The sequence below is a fragment of the Oncorhynchus clarkii genome, chromosome 1 (assembly GCF_045791955.1).
Source record: "Oncorhynchus clarkii lewisi isolate Uvic-CL-2024 chromosome 1, UVic_Ocla_1.0, whole genome shotgun sequence".
Classification (NCBI taxonomy): domain Eukaryota; kingdom Metazoa; phylum Chordata; class Actinopteri; order Salmoniformes; family Salmonidae; genus Oncorhynchus; species Oncorhynchus clarkii.
Window position 1 is genome coordinate 18772602 of NC_092147.1, and position 14288 is coordinate 18786889.

The 14288-nt window shown below is 41.4% G+C and overlaps 2 protein-coding genes across 6 annotated transcripts in view; one reads left to right on the plus strand and one right to left on the minus strand.

Moving 5' to 3' along the window:
* Nucleotides 1-1767: 1767 nt before the first annotated feature.
* LOC139379380 (mitochondrial import inner membrane translocase subunit Tim13-like) lies at nucleotides 1768-3654 on the plus strand. Its single transcript, XM_071122222.1, has 3 exons — nucleotides 1768-2022; nucleotides 2419-2487; nucleotides 2657-3654. Exons 1-3 carry the CDS (start codon nucleotides 1903-1905, stop codon nucleotides 2753-2755), a joined length of 288 nt encoding a protein of 95 aa, XP_070978323.1. The 5' UTR covers nucleotides 1768-1902; the 3' UTR covers nucleotides 2756-3654.
* A 100-nt stretch (nucleotides 3655-3754) lies between these two features.
* The window catches only part of LOC139378964 (transmembrane serine protease 9), a 59345-nt gene continuing 48811 nt past the window's right edge, over nucleotides 3755-14288 (minus strand). For all 5 annotated transcript variants that reach the window (XM_071121742.1, XM_071121822.1, XM_071121991.1 and 2 more), the window contains 4 exons: nucleotides 7009-7177; nucleotides 5056-5321; nucleotides 4789-4925; nucleotides 3755-4310 (listed from right to left, as the gene is read on the minus strand). In XM_071121742.1, coding sequence (XP_070977843.1) covers nucleotides 4149-4310; nucleotides 4789-4925; nucleotides 5056-5321; nucleotides 7009-7177 — 734 coding nt within the window. In that variant the 3' untranslated portion in view covers nucleotides 3755-4148. The remainder of the gene's footprint in view (nucleotides 4311-4788; nucleotides 4926-5055; nucleotides 5322-7008; nucleotides 7178-14288) is intronic.

Genomic DNA, 14288 nt, shown 5'->3' on the forward strand with positions numbered 1-14288 from the left:
TTATTGTGGACTTTTCTTAGCGGATGTACTATCGTCGCAAATTGAATTATGGAGAGTTTCAGGCACGGGAGTAAACACAATTGTACACTTGCAAAGCCGACTAAAAACGAGGGCCTTACGTTGCAAACTTCCCTTGCTTAGCTAATCATTTGGACCACCCACCAAGATGGCAGCGGGGATTCCCCCAAGGGCATAAGGCGAGGAGGGTAAGTGGACGAGGGTGTGTTTTTTAAGTGTTTGGACCGAAGCCCAGGACTCCATAGTCTCCGACTAACTAAAGCCACGTTCAAGAAAGCTACTTAAATGTCATAGTTTAACTAGTACAGTCATGGCCAAAAGTTTTGAGAATGACACAAATATTAATTTTCACAAAGTCTGCTGCCTCAGTTTGTATGATGGCAATTTGAATATACTCCGGAATGTTATGAAGAGTGATCAGATGAATTGCAATTAATTGCAAAGTCCCTCTTTGCCATGCAAATGAACTGAATCCCCCAAAAACATTTCCACTGCATTTCAGCCCTGCCACAAAATACCAGCTGACATCATGTCAGTGATTCTCTCGTTAACACAGGTGTGAGTGTTGACGAGGACAAGGCTGGAGATCAATCTGTCATGCTGATTGAGTTTGAATATCAGACTGGAAGCTTCAAAAGGAGGGTGGTGCTTGGAATCATTGTTCTTCCACTGTCAACCATGGTTACCTGCAAGGAAACACTTGCTGTCATCATTGCTTTGCACAAAAAGGGCTTTACAGGCAAGGATATTGCTGCCAGTAAGATTGCACCTAAATCAACCATTTATCGGAACATCAAGAACTTCAAGGAGAGCGGTTCAATTGTTGTGAAGAAGGCTTCAGGGTGCCCAAGAAAGTCCAGCAAGTGCCACGACCGTCTCCTAAAGTTGATTCAGCTGCGGGATCGGGGCACCACCAGTACAGAGCTTGCTCAGGAATGGCAGTAGGCAGGTGTGAGTGCATCTGCACGCACAGTGAGGCAAAGACTTTTGTAGGATGGCCTGGTGTCAAGAAGGGCAGCAAAGAATCCACTTCTCTACAGAAAAAACATCAGGGACAGACTGATATTCTGCAAAAGACTGCCTTAGACTGGGGTAAAGTCATTTTCTCTGATGAATCCCCTTTCCGATTGTTTGGGGCATCCGGAAAAAAGCTTGCCCGGAGAAGACGAGGTGAGCGCTACCATCAGTCCTGTGTCATGTCAACAGTAAAGCATCCTGAGACCATTCATGTGTGGGGTTGCTTCTCAGCCAAAGAAGTGGGCTCACTCACAATTTTGCTAAAGAACACAGCCATGAATAAAGAATGGTACCAACACATCCTCCGAGAGCAACTTCTCCCAACCATCCAGGAACAGTTTGGTGACGAACAATGCCTTCAATGCAGTCAGGATGTGGCCCAGACGTTAATTGACAGCATGCCAGGGCGGATTGCAGAGGTCTTGAAAAAGGATCAACACTGCAAATATTGACTCTTTGCATCAACTTCATGTAATTGTCAATAAAAGCCTTTGACACTTATGAAATGCTTGTAATTATACTCATTATTCCATAGTAACATCTGACAAAAATATCTAAAGACACTGAGGCAGCAGACTTTGTGAAAATTAATGTGTCATTCTCAATTTTTTGCCACGATTGTACACATTAAATCCTACTCCTGGATTAATCTAAACTCTGTCTGTGAAACAGGCCCTTAGTGAACTGAACTGGCTAGGAAACTGAAAACTACATCTCCCATGTTGGAAACACAATTACAGGAAGTCACGTGATCGAATTATCTTGTTTCAAGGGCAACTTGTCGAAGTGGTTGCAAGAGCTACACGTGTCGTTAGGTAGATACAGTTTAATTTCTTAAAGTTTTAATATTAGCTATCACAATTAGTTATGGACGGATTTGGTTCCGACTTTTCATCAGGTGCTGGGTCCGGTAAAATGGACACCGGGACAATCATGGAGCAAGTGAAGGTCCAGATTGCGGTGGCTAATGCGCAAGAGCTCTTGCAGGTAATTTGCTATACTAGGTAACTAGACACCGGACAGCTAGTTGACAGGTTAACTAATTGTTGCGTAGCAAGTTGAAAAAGCTGATGTGAAAGCAATAAGTTACTACCACCTTACAACTATTTAGTAAGCTACGAATACAATAGGCCTACAAGCTGGCTAACGTTAGTTAGCTAACTAGCTACCTTAGCCTGTCGAATGAATGAATGAATGAATGCTTGCTGTTTGTTAGCAAGCCATGTAAATATTTTATTACATGTATATAATTAACTACAAACGGCATATTTGGTCTGTAGGCCAGGCCTACTCTCAATGTAACGTTAGTTAAATTGCCTGTCAGGTCGTGGAGCCTGAGGTGAGTGATGGTGGGTTAAATCTTATCTTTCTCCTTTGTTGTAGAGGATGACAGACAAATGCTTCAAGAAATGCATAGGCAAACCAGGAGGCACGTTGGATAACTATGAACAGGTATGCCAGTGTATTTATTTGCAGATTATTATGAGAGGATATGGATGTGAAGTGGTTGATTTGTGACCCCTAACTTGAGTCAGTGAATTGTCATTTGAGACATGTTGGACATCATAAGATGCAAATATTATGCAGTGGTAATGTTGACTGATATTTTTGTTTATTGCAGAAATGCATCGCTATGTGCATGGATCGATATATGGATGCATGGAATACTGTGTCCCGTGCCTACAATTCCAGACTACAGAGGGAAAGGGCTCGTATATGAACATTATCCAACTCTGTCAGCCCCACCTTAGCAAAGCCTAAACATATGGCAGGGAAGGTGTTAACGGTAGTGGCTGAGGCTGGCACGATGCCACACAAACTTCTGTGACAACACCTCACGGACAGGTTTGGTTTGCCAACTTTGTGAACAGCAGCCATATTTGTGGACATTCTCCTTTCACTAAAGGATAGTTTAACAAATGGATATCTTCTATAATGTTTATTTTTTATTACAAAAGTCATGAATTCATTTTCATGAAAAAAGACTTTCTGTCACTTTTCAATCACTCTCTGAACCAGTCTACTCTCTGTAACCGTCCCCTTAAATTCAGTGCCAGGTACCCAATTCTTCAGTTTGTCACAGGCTATGGCTATGTGTTTGTGTGGGTGAAACAGTTCCCTGAAGAGGTTAGGTAAGGTTTATTTTACCACCACTTTCATCTGTAAACCTAGTTTCTCTCATGGGGAAGAATTGAGGAACAAGTTTTTGTTTTCATAACTGTGAACCCGGCCAAGCCAAAGAATCCTATATCAGAATACGTGTTGAGAACAAAACAGTATTGTCAAGACTTTCGTTCCAGTTGTCACTCTATCTGCCCACCACAGTAGTGGGTCTGTTTTAACAAGGTCTGCTGTGGTGCAGACTTTGTGTTGAACCCAGCTGGCTTTGTGTGCTTGGTTTGTCAGATTTCTGGGAACAGCTCCACTTCATTCAGCCCTTTGACTTGTGTAGAGAAGTAAAAAGAAATGGCCTGTGAATGCTGAACGGTGGGTGCTGCTCAGTTTGTGACTGACTGGAATGGCCTTTTTCACTTGTCAGAAATAAATAAATCCAGATTAAATTGTCAAATTGCTGTTTTTGTCCTTTGAAAATGAATAAATGTTCTGTTGCTTGAGGAACCAGAGTGGCTATCATTTTTCATGTAGTGCCTGAACAGCTTCTAGAAGCTATGTAGATTTAGCCACGTAAAGATGCTTTCATGCAAGACTTCCTGACAAGAATCTGCTATAGCTGTGCACATAATTGTCAAACATTTTAGTTTTGGTTGGTCTATTGAACTTGCATCAAAATGGTGATTGGCTAAATAAGACAAATGACAGTTGGGTAAATGCCAATAAAATGAAATATATTTTTGGACCCACAAAGACTAAAATAAATACACTTCCCCATTTAATAATGTATGTTGTAGTAAAATGTCCATGGACCAGTTATCCACATCTATTGTCCAAGATTAAACTTTCAGCTGGACTCTCCAGGCAGTTTACTGGTGGCATATCTTCCTTTACCAGTAACACACATGCCAGTGGTGGCTGCAATGTAGAAAACCAATTTTGTGTCCTCAAGTATTGTATGATGTCTCTGTCAGTCTCAATTCCTTCTCTCTTCCATAGCCTCAGAAGTTTAGATAGTTGGATATCCATTCCCTGATGGCAGTGACCCGCATATAGACTCCTGGGAAAGCAGTCCGTCCGCAGCCATGTCCCCAGCTAGTTACCCCGGCAACAAACCACTGGCCAGAGAATTCACGACATGTCAAGGGGCCACCAGAATCTCCCTGCGTTTCAGAAACGGAGACCTCGGTTGACAACTTTGTTAGAGAATTGAAAATACAAGGCCATAAGTACATCCCAAATGTGCATTGGTCCTGGGAAGATGGCTTTAGAGCATAAGAACAAAAATAAGTCACCTGATTTAAATGTTTGTCACCATAAATGTACTTTTGAGAACTGACTGCGTGTGGCATTATTTTTGTTCTTTTGCTGAGTAGAGTGCTATTTGGCTAGCTAGCCTGAACCCAGGAATGCAAATCGGCTGACTTGGTTACATAAGCAGCTTAAGAGGAGACTGACTGCAGTTTTAAGGAGAAAAAATGTAAAGATAAGCATCACTTAAGTACAGCAGTGTCTTAGGATAAACAACCACTCGAAAGAGTACAGAAACATTTTAACTTGAGTTTAAATGTTTTAAAAGACTTCAGTTGCATCTAACACGGAGATAGTGTGCACTGCATTTCATGTCATTTGAGCTCTTACCAGGCATGTGTCTTTGCCCCCCTCCATGTAGCCGGCACACATCATGTTTGGGGTGAGGCTGTTGCCGTATGCCTGCTGGCAGTCTGACTGCTCAATGATGTTCACATCAGCTTTCTGGAGCAGGTTGGTCAGAGAACCTGAGACAAATGTTAACATGAGTCACATTGTCAAAGAATGACATTTCAATATTTATACACACATCACTTATTTGAACATATGAAACATTTTATCACAACAGAATGTCTTGATATCTGATATTACTCTCACCTCCCTCCCTCATGGAGCCCCAGCCAGTAATGTAGCACTCAGTGTTCTTCAGAAAGCTGTGTACAGGAGAGGGGAGGCAAACCAACTGGATTGTGTAGGACCTGGGTGCTGGGACAGCCATCTCCAGCAGGGCCACATCATAATCCATGTTGGTGCTGTTGAAGCCCGGGTGCAGTATGATCCTCTGGATGGGGATAACCAGAGCTCCCACCCCGGACCTCAGCACTGAACCCAGACTCACTGACCAGGCGACAGGGTTGGAGTTACTACGGTGATGGGATGAGGACAATGAGCTGATGATTTAACTGGCTGTTTCGGCAGGGAATAGATTTTGGAGTATGTGTAGAAGTGAATGTTCTATATACAGTTATTTATGAGGGGCACTGGAGACAGACAGACATGCACACCTTTACCCTATTCTTACAAATTGAAGGATATGTTATGGGGAATCTTATGTCCCTCCCTGTGTAAGTAAACAATTTATGAACGATTCCTCATGAAACCGAGACAAAAAAAATCCATGATTTTGAGGATTATCATGAAATGTAATCCATAGAATAGTACTTTAGAGGAATGATTGTTGACTCATATTTGACATTTGTATCTAAAACATAATTGAGAAATCATTTATAAAAGTTGATATATTTATGACATTTTAGCCTTACTCATGTCTTACCCAGACTCATTAGTGTATCATCTGTAGGTGCTACAAAGCAAACATTGGTGTCATGTGCTTGCTCTGTAATATGAGTCGTATTTTGATTTCAATAACTTTTTAAAACATTAATTTATGAATATTGAAAAATATAAAGCTGAATATTGAAAAGACAATTTATTTGGCCATTTTTTATATTGTTGAAAGTAATATACTCTTCGGCAGAGTCAATCAACTAGATTCAGACAGTTTTTTTCTTGAGCGGATGGTCGGGGGCCGGAAACATAATTACAAATAATTTGTAGACTGCAAATTGACTGCAAGAATCCCAAACAGATATAATATTTGGCTAAAACAATAATTTCAAACCTTGCTTACATGTGTATACGATCACGTATCTCTATTATGCGTGGGAATACTTGGGAACAGATTTCCAAAATTAAAATAAATTGGAGTTGATTTCCTTGTGTTTTTAGTATTTTATGTCCAACAATGAAAAATCTAAAATGTCTTGTTTTTGCTTAGAAAACTAGGGGGGCCAAATTCGGTCCATGGGCTGCCATTTGGGGAACCCTGCTCTACGGGCATTTCAAAATTTCAAAAGTGGGATCCCTGCTACTTTTAGAGTTATGATTGAATTTGTAAGTGTTACCAAAAGAGTGAATGTGCAAATGGATTCAAAATGGTCACCCTCTGCTGGTGATTTGCTGGATGTGCAATGGATAAAGTAAAATAAAGTGCTGTGATTGGATACATTGCCGACTATGCCAATTTCTCTATATACTAAAATAGGCCATAACTTTAAAACTAGCAGAGATCCCGCTCTGGAACTTTGATATGCTTGTAGAGTATATTATTTTCAACAATGTATAGAAAAATGTATCTTTATATTTGTCAATATTCATAAATGAATGGAAAGAAAAAACATTTTTGGAAATCTAAATACGACTCATATTACAGAGCAAGTGGGAAAGCTTCATATGACACCAATGTTTGCTTTGTAGCATCTATAGATTAAACATTAGGGAGTCTTAAAGGAGGCCTGGGTAAGGCCAAAATGTCATAAATATGCCAACTTTGATAAATAATTGATATATTATGCTTTTAGATACAAATGTCAAATATATGTCAATTTTTCCTCCAAAGGACTAATCCTTGGATTACATTTCATGAAAATCCCCCAAATCATGGTATTTTTTTGTCTGTGTTTCATGAGGAATCACTCTTCTACAGTATGTGACATTGTGAATGGTCTACAATATATGTTAGGCCCTGACAGAGAGTGATGTATTCTGTACCCTTTGAAGCAGTGGGCAGCAGTCAGGAGCCACTTAGAGTGTATGAGAGTGGCTCCACAGCGGTGTAAGCGTTGATACTGTAGGCTGCCAATCCATGGCCACTCCCCCCTCCGTGCTGTCAAGCCACCCACAATCCTCTGGGAGCCCACTGCCGGACGCATGCCACAGTCTAAGGAGAGAGAGAGAGTACAGGATGGTAACTTAGAACTTTAAAAGTCATCAATGTTTTGAAGAGGGATTGTAAAATTGGGTCCATCTACATCTGCTACATACAGTGCCTTCAGAGAGTATACCCTTGACGTATTCCACATTTTGTCTTTACAGCCTGAATTCAAAATTGAATAAATTTGTTTTTTTTCTCACCCATCTACACACAATACCCCATAAAGACAAAGTGAAAACATGTTTTTTGAAATTTTTGCAAATTTATTGAAAATGAAATACAGAAATATCTAATTTACACAAGTATTCACACCCCTGAGTCAATATATGTTAGAATCACCTTTGGCAGCAATTACAGCTGTAAGTCTAAGAGTTTTGCACACCTGGATTGTACAATATTTGCACATTATTCTTCAAACAATTCTTCAAGCTCTGTCAAGTTGGTTGTTGAGTATTGCTAGACAGCCATTTTCAAGTCTTGTCATAGATTTTTCAAGCTGATTTAACTCATAACTGTAACTAGGTCACTCAGGAGCATTGTCGATTTGGTAAGCAACTCCAGTGTATATTTGTCCTTGTGTTTTAGGTTATTGTCCTGCTGAAAGGTGAATGTGTCTCCCAATGTCTGTTGGAAAGCAGACTGAGACAGGTTTTCCTCTAGGATTTTGCCTGTGCTTAGCTCTATTCCATTTATTTTTATCTTAAAAAAACTCCCTAGTCCTTGCCGATGACAAGCATACCCATAACATGATGAAGCCAACAATATGCTTGAAAATATGAAGAGTGGTACTCAATGATGTGTTGTGTTGGATTTGCCTCAAGCATAACGCTTTGTATTCAGGACATGAAGTTAATTTATTTGCCACATTTTCTGCAGTTTCACTTTAGTGCGTTATTTACATTTTAGTCATTTAGCAGATGCTCTTATCCAGAGTGACTTACAGTTAGTGCATTCTTCTTAAGATAGCAAGGTGAGACAACCACATATCAGACATAGAAAGTACAACATTTTTAACTCAAAAGTAGCTACAGTATCAGCAAAGTCAGAGCTAAGGAAGGTGTCAGGTGAGGCGGGGATGCTGTGGGATTATTTAAAATACTCTTTGAAGCGGTAGGTTTAAGAGGTTTTTCGGATGATGGGCAGGAACGCTGGTGTCTTAGCTTCAGGGGAAAGCTGTAGGAGTGGGAGGGCCAAGAGACCAGAGGTGGCAGAATAGAGTGCTCAGGTTGGAGTGTAGGGTTTGAGCATAGCCTGAAGGTAAGGAAGGGCAGTTTGTCTTGTTGCTTCGTAGGCAAGTACCATGGTCTTGTAGTGGATACAAGTTTCGGCTGGAAGACAGTGGAGTGGGCGGAGGAGTGGTGAGACAAGGGAGAACTTGGGAAGGTTGAACACCAGTCGTGCTGCAGCATTCTCGAAAAGTTGCAGGGGTTTGATGGCACAAACGAGAACCCAGCCAACAGCGAGTTGCAGTAGTCCAGATGGGTGATTACAAGTGCCTGGATTAGGACCTGCGCTGCTTCCTGTGTGTGGTAGGGTCATACTCCATGGATGTTGTAGAACATGAACCTGCAGGGGCGAGTCACTGCTTTGATGTTTGCAGAGAATGACAGGGTGTTGTCTAGGTTCACGTCAAGGTTCTTTGCACTCTGGGAGGAGGACACTGGGGAGTTGTCAACTGTGCTGGAGAGGCCTTTGAGTGGGCAGGCCTCCCCCGAGAGGAAGAGCAGCTCCAATTCATCCCAAAAGTGTTCAATGGAGTTGAGGTCAGGGTTCTGTGCAGGCCAGTCAAGCTCTTCCACACCGATCTCGACAAACCATTTCTGTATAGACCTCACTTTGTACACAGAGGCATTGTCATGCTGAAACAGGTAAGGGCCTCCCCAAACTGTTGCCACAAAGTTGGAAGCACAGAATCGTCTAGAATATCATTATATGCTGTAGCGTTAAGATTTCCCTTCAATGAAACAAGGGGCCTAGGCCGAACCATGAAAAACAGCCCCAGATTATTATTCCTCCTCCACCAAACTTTACAGTTGGCACTATGCATTCGGGCAAGTAGCGTTCTCCTGGCATCCGCCAAACCCAGAATTGTCCATTGGACTGCCAGATAGTTAAGTGTAATTCATCACTCCAGAGTGTTTCCACTGCTCCAGAGTCCATTTGCGGCGTGAATTACACCACTCCAGCCAATGCTTGGCATTACGCATGGTGAACTTAGGCTTGTGTGCAGCTGCTCAGCCATGATAACCCATTTCAAGAAGCTCCCGACAAACATTTACTGGGCTGAGGCTGCTTCCAGAAGCAGTTTGGAACTCGGTAGTGAGTGTTGCAAGCGAGGAGAGACAATTATTACGCAATACGCGCTTCAACACTTGGTGGTCCCATTTTGTGAGATTGTGTGTCTTACCACTTCACGGCTGAGCCGTTGTTGCTCTTAGATGTTGCCACTTCATAATAACAGCACTTACAGTTGACCAGGGCAGCTTTAGCAGGGCAGTCCACATAGTTTTGTATATATAGTGTATTAAGTTACTCCGCGACCACCATGGCATTTCTCTTAAAAAATGATTTCACTGTGACCTGCTGCTGACTGTCAGACAGTGAGGCAGTCTGTTGCTGAGTGAGTGAGTGGTGGGAAGGGCTGGAGGGGTGTGTGTGTTGAGAGAGCACTGCAGCAGGCAGCTTAGTCCACTATTGGCTGAGCCACTTGAGTGAGAGGAGCAAGAGCAGCACTCGCGCATGTCATGACAACTTTTTACTAGTGTTAGGCAGGCTATGCACACTGAACAAAAATATAAACGCAACATGTAAAGTGCTGGTTCCATGTTTCATGAGCTGAAATAAATTATACCAGAAATGTTTCATCCGCACAAAAAGTGTATTTCTCTCAAATTATGTGCACATATTTGTTTACATCCTTGTTAGTGAGCATTTCTCCTTTGCCAAGATAATCCATCTACCTGAGGTGTGGCATATCAAGAAGCTGATTAAACAGCATGATCATTACACAGGTGCACCTTGTGCTAGGGACAATAAAATACCACTTTAAAATGTGCAGCTTTGTCACACAACACAATGCCACAGATGTCTCAAGTTTTGAGGGAGCGTGCAATTGGCATGCTGACTGCAGGAATGTCCACCAGAACTGTTGCGAGAAAATGTAATGTTAATTTCTCTACCATAAGCCGACTACAACATAGTTTTAGAGAATTTGGTAGTACATCCAGCCGGGTTCACCAACGCAGACCACGTGTATGGCGTTGTTTGGGCAAGCGGTTTGCTGATGTAAATGTTGTGAACTTAGTGCCCCATGGTGGCGGTGGTGTTATGGACAAGCATAAGCTACAAACAATTTTAGAGATCCTGTGGCCCATTGTGAGGCACATTTCTTTAAAGGTATCTGTGACCAACAGATGCGCATCTCTATTCCCAGTCATGTTTTATTCATAGATTAGGGCCTAATGAATTTATTTCAATTGACTGATTTCCTCATCTGAACTGTAACTCAGTAAAATCTTTGAAATTGTTGCATGTTGCATTAACATTTTATATTTTTTTGTTCACTATATTTTTGTTCAGTATAGATTGTCATTATGCGGACGCCTATTTTTTCCAACCCTTTCCCATAAAACATATTAACACGCTAGAACTGATGCACATCAAATAAATAAATGAGCCAAAGCACTGGAAAACGACTTTGTGGGCACTAGAGCGCATTACATAACTTGACGCCGAGGTGGTTTAAACTCCATTCTAATGTCGACTTCTCTTAAAGAAAACGGTATCAAGCGAAGTGTTTTACGCATGCTCATCAGTTCTTGGGTATCGGGGGCTGCGCGATTGGAAATCTGAAATGGGAGTTATGGAAATCCCTCGCCTGGTTCTTTTAATGGGGAAAAGTCCTCAATGCAACTGACATTTGCTTCTGTTCGCCATCAATTAGCCTATTAATGTATATACCAGGCTAACATTTGATAAAATAAATATGTGGAAATAACGATATCACTGGAGTCATTGCAAATCAATTTGTGCCAATTTGTAGCCTTTTGTTATTATGCAATTATTAATGGCCATGTTTAATTAATTCAATCGGAAGTTATCAAAGCTCTATCGCAATTGCCGATCAGTTGTGAGAACGCATTACATTGACCGTAACGGTACACAGATTAGGCTACAAGTAAAACATATATAAAATAAAAACACTAGCTGTTGTTGACAAGCATATTCAGTTCATATACATATTATTCATATTTAATTCAGTGACTGAAATTATGACCCCATCCTCAGTAGCCTATTCCAGCAGGCTATTGGGAAACGCAAGCACTTCTTACCTCGAAATCGCTTCCCTATTCATGTTGATTGAATTAGTCTCAAAATTATAATAAAAATAATGAATCTTTAGTCTTTCTGTTTTTCATAAATGACATTCAATTCCCAAAAGGCTGGGAACGGAACAGTGCCCCTCTGTCTCAGTATGTGTAGCATATTTATCTGTTGCTGTTTGGTCAGAAAGAGTGTGACATTGCTTCCACCATTAGCATTGAATACAAGGGAAGTCATTTGGCCTACTTTGATTAAAAAAAAGTATATATACATAAAATAATAGCCAATCAGCGTTGAGCTAAATTGAGCGAGCTGAACTGTGAATGGTCCTGGTGCACCCCAAAAAAAGTGTAAAGGGAAGCCAGTTTGGATTTGGCTTCAGACCAATCACATTACAGGTCAAATGTCATTATTGACAGAAAAAAAACTTGTATTGTTGGATCTCGTTGTGTTGTCATCCTCCGGTGGCTATCTAGCTAAAATGGCCCCTTTCCTAAATTAGCCATGGATGGAGATAGTGATTTGGACTTGTGGTTTTACTTAATTCTCCGTGCTGGCCCCTAACCTGAGAGGGTGGGAGTTCGACATCTAACTAGATGTAGTATGCTAATGTTAACTAGATGGCCTGGCGTATAGTTGCCCATAAAAGGATGTTAGGCTAGCGAGCAAGTATTTAAGCCAGGTAGCCTAGGACAACAAAAACTAAAAGTATGTACTGTATGACAGAGTCATAGACTGTTTAGGCAACATGAAAGGGGGGGATGGCATTGGGTTTCACTACTAGTACTGTAGGGTGAGTCACACACACACACACACACACACACACACACACACACACACACACACACACACACACCGAGAGAGAGACATCAGTACCATGGACAGCCACATCATATTTAGCTTACGTTGATTGGACTAAATCATTTTTGGTATCTAAGTATCACTACGCATAGGTGATTAGATGATGTTGAAATGGTTCTGGAACAGTGGAGACAGCTCTAGTTTTCTTTGCGTAACTCTCCATGGTTCTATATCAATAGTTGTTTTGTAGTACAAAAAATGTTGGAAACATTACCTTGCTTGACATTGCTATAGGTCCTGTAACTGTTTCTTACATCCAATATGTTTTGTGGACTTCACCGGACAGATGCTGCTCTCCGGTTTTGTAATGAAATAAATATATGGTTGAATTTATTCTGCCACTGGGTCTTCATATTGTCTCGGCCTTAGGCCTATATATCACGGTGTCAAGGAATATGAACTAACAGGTTATAGAGAAAACAATGTAGTTATCATAACACATAGGTTGTAATATGACATTTTTCTCTCGATTGGCTTCCCCGGTGATTTTACCCATGCACCGCTACTGTGAACTATGCCTATTGAAATTACAATTCAATCTCTCAAATGGGCCATTTATAACGGTTTGTAGTCTTAACGTCTGGCACATAATAATGGCACAATTGCTATAAAATAGCCCAACATTCAGTTTTTAAGTGTTTCTTGCTCAGAGAATTTGAGATCATCTGTCCAACTTTTATCACTCAAACTCTCCTGTCAGATTTATTTATAGATATGCACATGCGCAAAGGGGATTTATTTAACATTTTAAACCGGGTTAGAGCCCTGATTGCTGACTGGCTGAAAGCCGTGGTATATCGGACCATATACCATGGGTATGACAAAAAAATCTATTTTTTATTATGTTGGTAGCCAGTATATAATAACAATAAGACACCCCGGGGGTTTGTGGTATATGGCCAATATACCACGGCTAATGGCTGTATCCAGGCATTCCGCATTACGTCATGCTTAAGAACAGCCCTCAGCCATGGTATATTGGCCATATACAGTCCATACCCTCCTCATGCCTTATTGCTTAATCATAGCAGTCAAATGAGTTAAATCGACATCCATTGATGGAAAATTATCAGGCGAGTTTAATAGGGGCAAATTATATTTTCTCTTGCGACATATTTAATTATTTTATTACGTCATAGCTCGCAATAATTATTATTTTGATCAACCGAATTTTGCTTCTAACGTTGTTACAAGTTACATAGATATTCCTTCTTCTTGTCTCGATAACGTTATGGAAAAAGGGTTTATTGTATAAATGTGGAAGGTTTTCAGGCCTTTTGGGCAGGTTTTGAGTGGTCATTGGGCCCGGAATTGTATCTAGACCTGGAAACCCTGCCTGGTTGGAGCAGCCTGCCAGGTAGGATGCAATCCAAGAGTGTGCAGAGCCTGAGACACCTAGCCCTGAGAGGGTGGAGAGGAGGATCTGATGGTCCATGGTGTCAAAGGCAGCGGTTAGATCTAGGAGGATGAGAACAGAGGATAGACATTTAGCTTTGGCAGTGACACAGAGAAGAGCAGAAGCCTGACTGGTTAGGGTAAAGAAGATTGTTATGGGAGAGATAGCGAGAGAGTTGGTCAGAGACAGCACACTCAAGTGTTTTGGAAAGCAAATAAAGGGATACCGGTCTGTAGTTTTTGATGTCAGAGGAGTCAAGTGTTGGTATCTTGAAGAGGGTAGCGAGTCAGGCTATTTTAAGTCAGAGCGGACGCAGCCAGTGGTCAGGGATGAGTTTATGAGGGAGGTCTCCAGAGATGGTCTAGAGAAGGGAGGAGAGGATGGGGTTGAGAGGGCAGGTTGTCGCGCGGCTGGACCTCACCAGTCACAGGATTTCATCTAGAGAGAGGGGAGAAAGAGGTCAAGGCGTAGGGTAGTTCGGTGTGAGTGGGACCAGTGGCTGAGTGAATGAAAGTGGTTGACAAAGTCGTCCACAGA

Bases quoted from the DNA above. Each gene is read 5' to 3' on its own strand.
- LOC139379380 (XM_071122222.1), top strand. From the start codon at position 1,903: ATGGACGGATTTGGTTCCGACTTTTCATCAGGTGCTGGGTCCGGTAAA. The intron at 2,023-2,418 runs GTAATTTGCTAT...CCTTTGTTGTAG, and splicing joins ATGCGCAAGAGCTCTTGCAG to AGGATGACAGACAAATGCTT. The intron at 2,488-2,656 runs GTATGCCAGTGT...TGTTTATTGCAG, and splicing joins CGTTGGATAACTATGAACAG to AAATGCATCGCTATGTGCAT.